This window comes from Rhopilema esculentum, chromosome 20 (genome assembly GCF_057945365.1).
Source record: "Rhopilema esculentum isolate cy_ngs chromosome 20, ASM5794536v1, whole genome shotgun sequence".
NCBI lineage: Eukaryota > Metazoa > Cnidaria > Scyphozoa > Rhizostomeae > Rhizostomatidae > Rhopilema > Rhopilema esculentum.
This window is the reverse complement of record NC_142834.1, coordinates 14,158,678-14,173,015: the sequence shown is the minus strand read 5'-3', so window position 1 is coordinate 14,173,015 and position 14,338 is coordinate 14,158,678. Positions and strand designations below refer to the sequence as shown.

Sequence of the window (14,338 nt, the reverse complement as noted above, 5' to 3'; positions counted from 1 at the left end):
TGCAATGAGAGGTTCCAAAATGGAGGAGGCATCATTTTTTGCCGGTAGTTCGCTTAACAGACTAGCCGAAAAACGAGCAGATGGTAAATTTATCTCTGATCTTTTGAAAGATAAAAGATCATTATTTTTTCTGTTTGATGGACTAAATCCATTCGCAACAGTAGCTAAAAATGAAAATGGCATATGCAATGTTCAACTTTTGGCTTTGAATGTTGACAACATCATAGAATGTTTCCAGAGACGAGCAAGCAACGATGGGATAATTGACAAGTCTGATGACAAGATGTCCATAGAAAGAATTTATCAAGATGGAAATGCCATATTTCTCGGGGAAAGACTGGAAGATGGTTTGAAACATTATTATTTTGCAATAAACCTGACTGACTATGGCCTAAAGGAGATAGCGAACTCCGTCTCATGCGGCAGTGGAATCGAAATTAAAATATTAAAGTCGAGGCTCGACATAATGAAACTCAAAAAGGAGGATGCAAGTTTAGTGTCTCAAAGCCGATCATTAATAGACTGGAATCAAAGATATCTATTTTGCCCAACATGTGGGTCTAGAACGATTTCACAAGATGCTGGGTACAAGAGAACATGCACAGATGATAAGTGTTTAAGCCGGAAGGGTAAGTGACCGTGCCGCCGAGAGGGGTCAAGGGGGGGGGGCAAGGACTTGAGGGCCTCATCAAGTAATCAATTCAATTTTAAGAATGGAATTAATCAAACATAGGGAAGCATGCCTACAAATAATAAGAAGTTTTAAATGATTGCAAGATTGCAAAAATGTATTGAAGAGTAATTCTGAAATGCATTTCAGGCAGGGTGCGGTTATAAAAATTTTCTGCTCCATCAGCTTGCAGGGGGCCTCATCTTTTGGTTTTGCCCCAGGGCCTCCAAATTCACCCAGTGGCCCTGGTAAGTGATATGAAATTGTTTATCATGCTGAATGCCCAACCAGACTGGAGAACATAGTATTGAATGAAAATCCCTTAGGATGTCAGCAGGGACATTTTGGGCAAAGTAATTTGATATCAAGAAATGGCAGCAGCATCTTTATATATATTAAATAAAAATAAAAGAGTAGGTTGACCAACAGGAAAATTTCAAGTTTCACTGTTCTGGCGATACCTCTCAAAAAATAAACTTTCTACCACTGGCGTAAAGGACACTGGCCAAATTTTCTGTACCAAAAAACAAATTTATGCTTTCCTTCCTGTTGTGGTGATAAGTGTAGTTTCAGACTTCCTACATCGGCCACTCTACCAGATATCTTAAGTCCATTTTCAGGAAGACCCATCTTATCAATAAATAGGTCCAGAGATAAAGTGTATTTTATGACAAAGATCTGTCCAATATTGAAGGCAATCTACAAGGTATACCCAGTTGCAAGGAGGGGGGGAACTTAAGTCAAAAGGGGAAATAATGTGACCCTACCAACATCCTGTCTAGAGCCATGGGAAACTTTGGTATAGAGTATCAAAGCGAGGTATTTTTTTTGAATTTCCGAGTGTCAAAAGTCTTTTTTATAAATTCAAAAGTTTGACCACATAATCTGAAAGAATTGCATAAAATGCCTCTCGATGTGCAAAATCGGTTAGATACAATCAGAAATGGGGGAAAGGTGGCAAATGAAAGATTTCAAGTTTGCTAACAGGTTACTGTTATTCTAGCCTGGTTGATAAAGACCAAATTACAGAGGTTTGATTGGGCAAGAGCCTGTGCTCATGTGGCCATATCTCAGCCAATTCATAATGCCTTTAGTACCAGGGGGCGTGCACCATTCTAAGAATGGCGGGGCTGAAATGGGTGTGCCAAAATTTTTTTGTGGCCACGCCCTGTAGAGCACCAGAAAACGCCCCTTTTAGAAAATACTTGCATATTTCTACTGAAATTTTATAAACAATCTGGTTCAGAGAAAATATTAATAACTGTAAAGAAGGTAATAAAACACCAAGTTAACCGAGTTAGAAAATATATCATATCATTAAACAAGATAAAACACCTAGAAAATGAACAACAAAGGCTCTTATTCAAGAAGAACTGCTACTACATAAGAGTTAACTATCCAAAGTGTTTCTAGCCTATTATTACAAAAAAGTGGGGGGGGGAGCTATAGCCCCTGCTAGCCCATTGGCTGCATGGTGCCTGTGTAGTAAACCTTTACGTTCTGGAAAGAAGCCCTTTTCGCAGAAAATCCGCCATTTTCTCGTGTTTTCCCTCCACGCATACGACTAAGTGCTTGCGCATGCGCCTGTTTGCCCCCAAGTTACGAAGTGTTGGGTAAAGAGGGCTTATCAACATCCACGATCCCTTGAGAGTAGTGTTTTTGTATTGATGTTCCAATGGCCGAACAGAAGGTCCATTTTTTTGGTCCCATGACAGTTAATGAATCAGAAATTTGACTTTAGTGATACTACTTGTATTGACAATTGTTATCCTCTGGTGGTTCCTCTAGCCAAGCATGTCACATTATTTCCTTGTTATGGCTTTCATGGATAATCGCATGAATGTGGTACCCGCAGTAACAAAGAGTGTGAATTTATGCTATCATCAGGCGACTAGTTAGAAAATTTTTCAAGCAAGTTAAAAATTCCGTCTCTCCGTCTGGCTTGTAATTTGTCCCAGCAAATTCTACGTTTTACAACCTCGAGGCGTAATTTTGTTATTGTTCGAGAGTATTGCGCGCCGCTTAAGTCGTAAATACATTCGTAAATGCTCCCCGATTCGAGTCGCTTAAATGGAACATTACTCAATCTTGTATTGGTTAAGATTTTTTTTATATCTTGTCCTTGAAGGCAGGCAGGCCGAAATTTTGTCCGTCAGAAACAGTGTGTATTTCGTACTAAAATTATAATAAGGCTTTCCGTACAGAACCCTAACCTTATCCAGTTCAATCATTTCCTTTCGGAGTTGAAAAATTTCCAACTAATTCAAAGATTTTTAAAGATTGGGGATGTGCTAACCCCCCCCCCCCTAAAAAACACACACACACACACCGATATTTACGTGCCTGATTGGCAGGGCTCTATCAACCAACCCACCCCCTCCCCTCCCAAATAAACCCTTAGCTCGGGTTTTTTTAAAGCAGCTTTTGCGTTTAGACCTTTCCATGTGGGTTTTTTCGGCGAAAGATGAAATTCTAAACTACAGATTTCAATAATGCGATATAAGGATTATGTTAGCCTCGCGAAATTCTCTCCTGCATATCATAACATCTTGTAATTTCTGTATTTTCGTCGGACAGTTGTTGGCGTCATCCTACCATATGTGAATCCAATTTCCAGTCACTTTTAATTTGAGCAACAATCATTAAAGATCTAAACCTGTCGAGAGAGCGTGTTGGATACAATCTTCTTTAACTAGTACCAGATAACCTCTACTTTTAGTTATTATAATTTGTTTCTAAGGCAACTTGATAATTACAGCGGTGCATCAAATTTAGTGCACGGCTGGTTCGCTGACCAAAATCTGCTCTCTTCCGTTGACACGAGAGAAAGTTAAATAACCTATTTCTTTGTTCTATAGCGAGTTCTTACGTTGCTCTTATTTGTTAGCAAATCGAGCCTCGAGGACCTTATAAAGTTTGTTCTTTTAAGGGCATTTTTTAACTTGACGCAACTGACTGCAAAAACAAAAGCAAAGGTCTACATAGTATTTAAGGTACGCATATGTAAGGTTCCAAGGTCTTACAGATCAGTCCTTATTCCAATGCAGCAAAAAGCTACACGCAACAACGACAACGACATAAAAAGCAGTTATTGGAGACGCGTCCAATTGGTTTTCAAAACAATTTTCAACAAAAGGGCACTTGCTAGTGGGAAATTATGGGCCAACTAGTGGGGAGATTTAAAGGCCTGGTGGGGAAATTCCCCTCTAGTTTGTATGTTAAAAGATCCCCTATCTTTTAAGCAAAGTGTATAAACTTTTAACCTCGTGGTATCTGAAAAAAAACTGTATTACTGTTATACGTTTTATTATCTTGTACTGTCCACTATCTTTAACTTTTTTACAGTCAGTCAAAGAGCTTGGCGGATTTTCCGGCAATCGCCAGCGTTCGTGTTCACGGCTTCGCATGGCCTGCCTCCAATTTTGCACAGTCCCAGCATTGACATGTCGGTGCCCAAAATTTGCGACTGTATTCTGTCCCTGATGGGCAATAGGGACAGCCCAAACTGGCCTGATGAGAAATTGTCCCCTTGTGCTGTTCCTCCCAACCAAAACTTGGCGAAAGCCATTTTTGCCCGGTCCAATTCGATCTCGCAGAAGTCGGTGTATTACGATCAGGAACCAGGATGTTATCTATTGTAAAAGGCAAACCGCTGTTGCTGGATGTCTTTGTAGTTCTGTCCGGATACGTATGCTCAGGTTTACTGTGACTTAGACTCAGTACACCTTGATATCCGGCTCCCCAACATTCCCATCTGTCTTCTTCAATCCGTATTTTCCCGGTTCTATATGGAGACACCATTGGTCCCGGGTGCTGGCCAACTCTCGGTTGATTCGCGCTCTGGGTCCAAAACGGAAATAGTGCTTTTCCCTGGTTACTAACTACGAATTTCCTCTGTCTTCGCAGTGAACTCCCATTCAAGAACATGTCTCTCGAATTCGGATGCAGGGTCCAATAGTAGCCTTTTCTTCCCTTTTCAAATCGCCTTCTTTCATCTGTGCTGACTTTAATGAAGCAATCATTGAAAGACAAATTGTGTCTTAAGGAATTCTTCCACCGACTGTCACTTTTTCGATAAAACTCGAAATTTTCTGATACAAATTTGTAGATTTCCCGAAGGGTCATCATTTTCTTTGGAGCGCTCTCTATCGCCATTGCACAAAGATATATGTAAGAAAAGGGCGGCCTTTTGTCCGCGTAGCTGCTTTTTCTTGGTCTCGGCATTTCAGATAGATAGAATCAGGAACAATTTATCAGGAACAATTTATCAAACAAGTGTCCAGAAATGGTCATGAATTTGCTTCTTTTGAAACAACTCTTGAGTAGCTCTACCACAACGATTGTAGGCTCTTTGGAGAGAAAGCTCCTCTTTTTGCGACACGACGCCTGGAAACGCTTTTAGGGAACTCTGAGTTGTTTACAATCAATGAATGACCAATTGACAGGTACTTTGAAATTCTAATGGCTACTTTCTTGGATATGTAACATTGAGGCACGAGGTACCTGAATCTAGAAGTACCCGACCGGCTCTGTGTGTTTGCTCAAATGTTACTAGGTGTCTTTGATGCAAATAAAAAATCGATTAATCTTATAAGAGTTTTACTGCACAAATGTGAATTTTGGAAAGAGTTATTAGTTTAACCTAGACTTTGAAATTTTCCTACTAGTTTTTATGATGATTAAATGAAATTTAATGAGAGTTGATTTCACGAGAGGCTTTCGAGCGTTAAGTAGATCGCTTGAGATTATTGTTCTTACTTATTCGTTATGTCTTCTTGTGCCATGCTTCCTCGCGTTTTCCTTGTACCTGCTCTACTAGTTTATGGGCAATGCAGGGAGTCTTTCGGCCTCCTGTGAATTTGATTTGTATAACCAGGGTAAGATGGGTGTTTCGTGGCCTTTTTATTCCCTTGGTTAATCTAGGGGTATTTAAGGTTTTGGCACAGCGTGGGTCTCATCTTGCTTGGTGAAGCCACAAAACAACTAGGCTGTTTTATTGTATTTTCCCAGCCCTCCCTCCCTCATTTTTTTCTTTATGCAAAATGCCTTTTTAGTATAGCTTTGCGTGTTGAGTTTCTTTTATGGCATCGTTAAAACCTCTCATACCTTTAGGCATCTTTTATGCTTTTTAGCGTTTTCTGATGCTATTAGGTAGGACTGGTGCATCGGCTATTAGTGGGGAAAAGAGGTTTTTCCTTTCCATTCCCTCCCAATTATCAATCATATTTGGGGGTTATTGTGTAACGTCCCTTAGTAACCCCTTTATGGTAGGTTGAGCGATTTGCGCCGATGCACCAACGGCGAAACTCGCTCTCGATAATGTGGGAACGTAGCCTCATGACTGACCTTTCTGATGTCTATGGCATTTTTTCTGAGGGAGCTTTATGCCCTTTATATTGCATTGGTATTTCATTCCCGAGTTAGTAAATTAACCTTTCTACAATACTTGCCAAATTTACGGGCATACTACACTAATTTTTTTGTACATTGTCAAAAGCCCTCCTCTCTTCCCTCGACGAGCCATCATTTTTTAACGAAGTTCCAGTGTTGTCCAACTGATTCCTTTCAGACATTGGTGATATTTTTTGATGGAGAGTGAATGCGGTCTTGCATAACTTATGCATAGATAATTGACATAATTTATACTAACAAAAACGTGATAGGATCCTTTTCTCTTTCATGACGAGGTGTTCAACACAAATTTGGTTATTGTACGTTCATAACTTTCGAAGTGTTTTATACATATTGCAAAATGTTTCCGCACTCGTCCAATGTTTGAAAAGAACCACCATTGAATTACACGACTAGTACAAGGTTCATTTGTGAGCATGAAGACATGGCCCAGGAATTCTTTTCTATTTTGCTTGTGGATAAGTATGTAGTGTTTAACTAAAAGTCAGCTCCTGCTCTGTGATTCCTTTTAATGAACATCGCATGCAAGACAGGCAACTGCTGAAAAATATGGACGTATCGGCTCCGACGCAAGTTGGAAAGAGGGGGGGGGGGGGGGGGGGGCAAGCGAAAATTTAACAACTATAACAAAAAAATTTAAAACGTAAGAAGGCCATGCCCACTTTTCAGTTTTTTTATGGCCTAAACTAGGTTCTTTTTCCAGGAAGACAGAAACCATATTACCACAGCGGATATTTGTAATAAGCTGTAATTTTGTTTTGCTGAGCGACTTTGCTTATTGATGGATACAGACCACCTGTGCCTGGCATTTCGTCGTCCGTAATCGTCTCGTATTCATTGGAACTTACCCGCAGAAGAAGTAATTAAATTTGGCCAATTTAATTTATAAAATATTATCTTCAATCAACCACCAATAACTTTCAAAGGAGGTAGGCATCCTGTCGCTGTGTACGAAGAATACAGGTACTGTTTAGATGCTGTTGTAGATTGTTATGATACGTCGAAATAAGAAGATTTTCTTCGTACACAAAAATTCGTTTATTTGTTGCTCCAAAAAATAAGAGATGCGTGTAGTGTTGCTAACAACAGCAGGAAAAGTAAAAAATTGGCTAATTTTCGGCATTAATATGGGGGGCTCAGCCCCCGAGCCCCCTAGCTCTACACTCCTGGTCTAGTCAATAGAGAGAAGGCCTCACATCAAGCTAAACAGCTGTTGCCAGTTATAGATGATCTTTCTCGGCTTGCTTTGTATTTGTCTCAGGCATTGACTATGTCTCAGGGCACTCGGGCAAAATACCCCAGCCAGGGAAGTTGAAGCCTTGCAAAGCGTACTTCCCTTGACGTTTCATGTGCTTTAGTCAGCGTTCTTTTGATCAATCAATTTTCTGCTGGTTATTTGTCAGTTGGTTAAGCTATTAGCCCGAGTTCCAGATTAGATGCGTTGGCTGTGAAACTCTTTGAAGTCAAAATCATTAAAGTTGGATAATTTGGCTTTATTTTAGTGCTATTTAGACGTTTACAGTATTGCCTGGACGCTCTCAGCAGTGGCGGGCAGGCTACCCTTTGACCCACCGGGAAAGGCAAGCAGAAGGGCGCCAATAGGTGTTTAAGTTGCTTATTTTTGGGGCTTGCAAAACGGGCCCGAAAAAATTTTGCCTTAACTGAGAATCAGTTTGTTGCAAACATTGCCATAATTCATCTTTAAAACCCTTTGCAATGGACAACAGAATGAGAGAACTAGGTGGGAAATGAAACGGGGGCTCAGGGGCTTGCCCCCGGAAAATTTTTTGAAAACACCCTATTTAGAATGTCGGAACATGTCACATGTTGAATATCAAAGTTTTTTATCCACAATCGGCATTGACATGAAGAAGACTCTCTACGCGGCTGGTAAAATTTTTAGGTATCAAATGACGTATTGTCCTCAATTTAATGTATCAAATGATGATATCAAATGATAGATTTTGAAAGTTGGACTAAAACCCAAAGCCCGTTTTTCAGTTAGCGAGACACTCCCTTCCAAGATTTTATAAAGGAAGCAGCTTCTCTGGCCTAGGAGACGATATTATTTTTGATTAAACTCGATCTCGAAATCTTAAGAAATTTGACGAAATATATGACTTCGTTCTCATCAAATGGTAACAAAAATTTTTTTGAAAGTTTTGCAGCATATCATTGAGAAATGTAAAGGGGTGCCTCAGCACCTGCTAGCCTGATGAATGTGTTGCTCCTGCCTCCACGCTACAGTTACATATCATTTACAAAAGATATGATGCCAGTTCATCAGCGTGCGGAATTTTGATCAGGTGTTGAACATGTGCTCGAACTGGAGACTTGTCTGAAAGATATATGATAACATATCCTGGACAAATGGATTTTAAGAGATCTTGCTGCCATCCTAAGAGATTTTGCAGATTGATGGCTCCTTCGGTATGAGAAACTGTGCGTAAACATGGTAAAAGGATAAATAATTTCTTGAGGAAAGGCACCGTCTCTATTCCGGGACAAAGGTTTGAAGAAAGATTGGAATACTTTAATAGCTAGTTGTAGCTTTGAGACCAGTTTTAACTAAACAGCCGATTTAACTTTCCATTAAATCTTCTAGAAGGTTCTTACATTAGGGCATCAATCCTCAACAAATTCTGAATGAACTTTCTGGATTTTTTACTTCAGTTAGTGATAATTTCTTTTGGTACAAAACTCCTGGTTTTAACATACAAAAAGCAGGATGCCTATGAGTTGTTAGTTGAATTGCAAAACATAATAGCTTGCCACGGACAGGAAGTATTGTCCTCTATCATACCTAGAACAGTTTTCACTACACTCTTTTTTTTATAAGAACAATTTTATAAGAACACAAGCCTCAAAATTGGTCAGAAGTTAAGAACAAATTAAGAACAAGCTGAGGCTGAGCTTCTGCAAAATGCAATTTTGAACAAAATTTTTTCTCAAAATCGAGGATTTTTAGCGATGTGTGGGTGCTTTTTCGTCGAATATTCAAACTTTTCGGCAAATGAAGGTTGTCTCACTCACTTTGTTGGCAAATGAGGCCTGAACACCTCCCTAGAGCGAAAAAGCTAGCACTCGCACTGCTTACAGCCTATTAGATTAAGAACAAATTAAGAACAATCCAGCCTCAGATTTTCGAAAAAATTAAGAACAGTCAGCCTGAACTGAAATTTACTGGTTCTTATAAAAAAAAGAGTATATTAAATGATAGTTGATGGCCCAAGAAAAAAAGGCTATTATTCAAGAGAGACAACACAAGGAATATGCACATATTACGAAATCAAAAATCGGCAATATTTGAAAAATCCCCTTCTACCTAAACAGCTAAATAGCCATAACGTTTGTAAATGGCTTTGAAAAAAGCAAACATTTTACAACATACTTAAAGCTTTTTCGTCTGACACTCCTCAGAGCATAAAACGTCAGAATAGGTTCCGAAAAAAACACGATGGAAAAATATATACCCAGTTGTGGATCGAAATAGGCCAATCAGAAAAACGCAAGCACAAGACCGGTATAGTTGACAAATCAGTGCCGCGAGCCTAAAGAAAAATTACAAATGGAGTCCAAGAGAGAAAACGAACTCCTTTTGTCTACACATTGGCGGCTTTTTCGTTTTTATGTAGATTGACTCCAAAACTGCTAGGTGGAAGGACGACCGGGCTCTGCCCAGGGCCGTCGAGAGGCGGGCCGGGCCCCAGGGCTGGGACTGTCATGGGGCCCCACCGTCGAAGGCTGCAAAAACCTTTTTTGGATTACGCCCTTAGCAATGCAGTTAGATGGACTGTAAAAGGCATGAATTTTGAAATCAACGCCCCTGGAACACTTGAATTTGTATTTTAAGGCCTTTAACAGAACATGTAATCAGTGACTATATAAAAAAAATCATTAAAACAAATCAGTTTAAAAATCAGAATTAATTTAATGTTTAAAAAACTGCTTTTCTTGCTTTCCTCATGGCGAAATCCTTAATCTTTTCCCACAATCTTTTCCAGCTGTCGTTCGCTCCCTAATCATCAGGAGAAGCCAATTTTGATTTTGAACCATTATTAATAGTGTGCTCAAAGAACCTGCATGGCAAACAATAGAGTGCAGCCTTTGTAGGACTGAAAACAAGCCAGCTTCTTACTACCTCCCCATATTGCTGCTTCACATTTAGGACCGTTGTTGGAAATTTGTGGCCGTCGCAATCTATGGGAAACTCTGGAGAATGAGGCAAATGACCAGTTCTAACAACCTTTTCTAACTCCTTTTTCGTTGGAAATCTGGTCAATGTGCCGACATCAAAACTAGATGATCCACTATGAACAGTATCTTGATTTAATGACAAATCGGTAGTGCTTTCTCTACTTTCTGTGGTGTCATGGTCTACCGAAGCAGCCAAGCCGTCTGTGTCTTCTTCTTCTTCAGCAATGCTTTGAACAGAGCTTTCACCAGGTTTATTTAAAGTTGAATCACCTTCCTTGTCTCTTTGTAAGCACCTACCTCAAACAATGTGCGAGAGGCCTTCTTTGCTTCTTTTTCTCGTATCTTTTTTACCTGCCTTTTCTAAGCACCAGACGTGTGCCTGTAAGATGACATCGCAGGGGTTGCTTGGATCGTGATCCCGTTTAGTAATTTTGATAAAGACTTTTATAGCGTTTGGATTTGTCTTGGTTCTTCGCATGTGCTTTCTCTCTGGTCTACACCGTGAATGGAAGATTTACTTTTACGTTTATAGGAAGTCCACACAAGGAATAACTAAAACATCTGACCTAAACATGGGCTCCGACAAAGGTTGAAAAGTGGGGGGCCAAGGAAAAATTTAACACCCAAAACAAAAGATTTTGAAAAAAACTCTATTGTTTTGCAAAAAAATGGGGGGCCCATGTTTAGGCCCCCATGCCAAGGCCCCCCTGACCCCCCTCCTTCGTTGGGGGCCCTGCTAAAAGTAGATATATGTAAATGCAATCGAATTTTTCGGCTTCCGGAGAAGTATATTATGATCGTATCGGCAATGTTTTAATTATAAACCATAACAAGAAAAGGCCCTCGTCATAGACCAGCTTGTTGATCCCATGTTGAAAGATTAAAGTTCGAATATCAATCGGGTCATGGGCCCGCCCTGCCAATGCTGCTAATTGAAAACTCGTAGCCAAAAATACATACCTTATTTTCTACGGGCCCCTCAAGGCCCCGGGCCCCCTGGTAACTACCCTGGTTACCCCCCCCCCCTCTCGACGGTCCTGGCTCTGCCAATTATCCGAAACGTTTGTGTAAACCCCCCCCCCCATTCCCATCTTTGTTTACATAATATGTGAACGTTCCCATATCCAATAGCCAACACATGGATAATTTTATCCAGTTACAACAATTCTGATTAGAAAGAGCACAGGGTAGTAAGGTAGTGCTCAACTAATTTTTTTTCCAAAGTGCGAGCCCTCAGTTATTGGATATCAGGCACTAGGATTAATTTTCATTGGCCATAAGATTAGCCATAAGTCAAAAACTAATATGGTTAGTCAGAAGTCATTTGTTTAACAAAATTATTAGTCATCAGTCAATTGGCAAACAGTCTGCTAGTTAGCTAGTGAAAATCCCTTCTACCCCCTCAACAGAAATCGAATGAATTCAAGTATTGTGCCCTTGCTTGAAAAAATTACAAGCTAACCAAAATAACAAGACGTTTTATACTCTAAGGAGTTTCAGACAAAAAAGCTTCTAGTATGTTTAAAATATTTGCTTTCTTCAAAGTCATTTTCAAAGCAAAATATGTTCTTTACAAGGTTTTTAGAAAATCTTGCAGAATTTGCAGATTGGGAAACTTTGCAATCAATGTTAATATTGCCCAACTTAAAGGAGAAGCTATACTTTTTATGCAAACGTACTTTGGTCATTGTAATCAATTTTAGTTCTGTGAGAAGATTAGTTGCATTATATTATATTATATTATATTATATTATATTATATTATATTATATTATATTATATTATATTATATTATATTATATTATATTATATTTTGTTTCATAGTTTGTCATATCATGATCTTTATATTTTGCTTTTTTGTATGTTATAATGCCTCCATTATTGTCTAATTATATGACTGTACTTAACTTTATCATATTTTCATTACCGAACTATATCATATCTTTATTAGATTAAATTATATTTTAATTTCCTCTTGTTGCAGGCATATATAATACAAGCTATCCTCGCACTGACCCCGTCGTGATATCTGTCGTTACATCTCCAGACAAACAACGGATATTATTGGGACGAAAAAGCACTTTCCCTCCAAACATGTTCTCCTGCCTTGCTGGGTTTATGGAGCCTGGGGAGAGTGTCGAGGAGGCCGTGAGAAGGGAAGTAAGAGAAGAGAGTGGGATAACAGTTGGCCCTGTAAAGTATATTGCGTCACAGCCATGGCCATACCCCTCAGTAATAATGATTGGCTGTATTTCCGAGGCAGAGGATGAGGAAATCACCGTTTGTAGCGAAGAGTTAGAGGATGCCAAGTGGTTTACAAGATCTGATGTTGAAAATGCGCTTGACGGACCAGGGACACTTTTAAGCGTTCCACCGAAACAAGCAATCGCTCATAAACTTATAGAAGCATGGTTTCAAAGTACACAGGGAGCCAAGCTATAAAGAACGCAGGGTGCCCTTGCAAATAAATCTTCCAAATAAGGATCTTTATTTGTAAATAATTTACAGTTTATGGAAATTACTGTTTACATAAAGTGCTCAATGCCGTATAGGCAGAGCTGTACACGCTATTTGGTGTATAGAAGAAAAATTTCTATTGTATATAGTTTTCAACGGTTGCCACATCAAGCGTGAAGCTTGGAGTAGAATTATCTTGTTCTATACACCAGATAGCGTAACCTAGAGTTTATACAAGTAATGTTCAGTGTTTTTAAACCCAATGAAATAAGAAAAATTGCAGCCCTTGACATGCTCTTCATAAAGGATTCAATTGATTCATTCATTCATTTGGAAATAAACACAACATGTATGGACTCGAAAAACATAACATACTATGATAGATTGATAGCAAAAGTGCTGATAAAGCAGGCGAGAGAGTGCAAAACTAAAAAAAGAACTAATTAATTACGAAACAATTTTCTAAATATGTTTTCTTATGACTGTGGATGAGTAAATGATGAGGAGTTACAACTCCAAGGTCTGAACATCAATTCTTTAACACCCCCCCCCCCCCGCACCCAAGGCTTTTAAAGGAAATCATCTAGCTGGGGGGTAAAAAGAAGCGGCACCCCTTGCACCCCCTTTGGCTACGCCGTTTGGCATTGTACCTCAAATGTTGCTCCGGGGCCTGAGCTGGCTCCTAACGGCCTTATAGTAAGCAGGTTGCGACGAAAAACTTTGGTTCTTATGCGCGGGTTTCTATTGCTTTGGCAATGATTACTACAAAATGTGTGTAGCCGAGCTTCATTGTTATAAATGTCAAAGGTTGCCTTTTATGTGATAGCGTATGCACGTTTCTTGGTAAAGCATTTGACCCTTTCTTCAACCACGGTTGCGGCAAAGTTTGGTACCCGTTTCAACATACTTCACCATTGCTCACTAAGAAATATTCTTAATAATTGAAAGATATCACATATCAAGGATCGTTTGAATATCACCATTTGAATATTAAAGTTGCATGTAAACTGAAATCATTATTATCAATATAAATAAAGCTTTTATCCATTTCTAATAAAATATTTTATATTTGTAAATGCTGCTCTGTTCCTTTTTCGTTTGTCTTCCCCCTCAAATTTCCGGGTTTATTTAGCTTCTTCAACAGATAATTTAGCGGTCTTGGTCTAGTCTTTTACAATGCCCTGGTTTGCAGAATTCAATACACTACAACATTGGTGCCGTGGATGGGGACTCCGGGAGGAGGGGAGTCAGCCCCCTTGTTTAAATTAACATATATAAGGTGTGACCATGATTGTGGTTTTGGGTGTGGCTTCTAGAAGTTTCCTACAGAAGGTCCCTCCTTCCCAACATTTTAGGGCGTCACACCTGACTGCAAACCACATAAATGGAGTTAACAATAAAGAGGGGGGGGGCAAAGCTGACAATTTTCCAACACAACACAACACAACACAACACGATTTTCCCGATAATGTTTCGATATTTTTATAAGGTTACTGTTTAAAAAGTCCATGCTGTACACTTTTATCGATAATTAATCATGTTTAACATAAGAATAGTGTGAAGTTTTCGTTTTCAAAGGAACATCTGCCAACTGTTTCCAAAT

At 39.3% G+C, this 14,338-nt stretch overlaps 1 protein-coding gene across 1 annotated transcript; it reads left to right on the top strand.

Moving 5' to 3' along the window:
• On the top strand, positions 1–12,720 carry LOC135687294 (NAD-capped RNA hydrolase NUDT12). Its single transcript, XM_065203821.1, has 2 exons — positions 1–629; positions 12,263–12,720. Exons 1-2 carry the CDS (start codon positions 5–7, stop codon positions 12,718–12,720), a joined length of 1,083 nt encoding a protein of 360 aa, XP_065059893.1. The 5' UTR covers positions 1–4.
• The last annotated feature ends 1,618 nt before the right edge of the window (positions 12,721–14,338 follow it).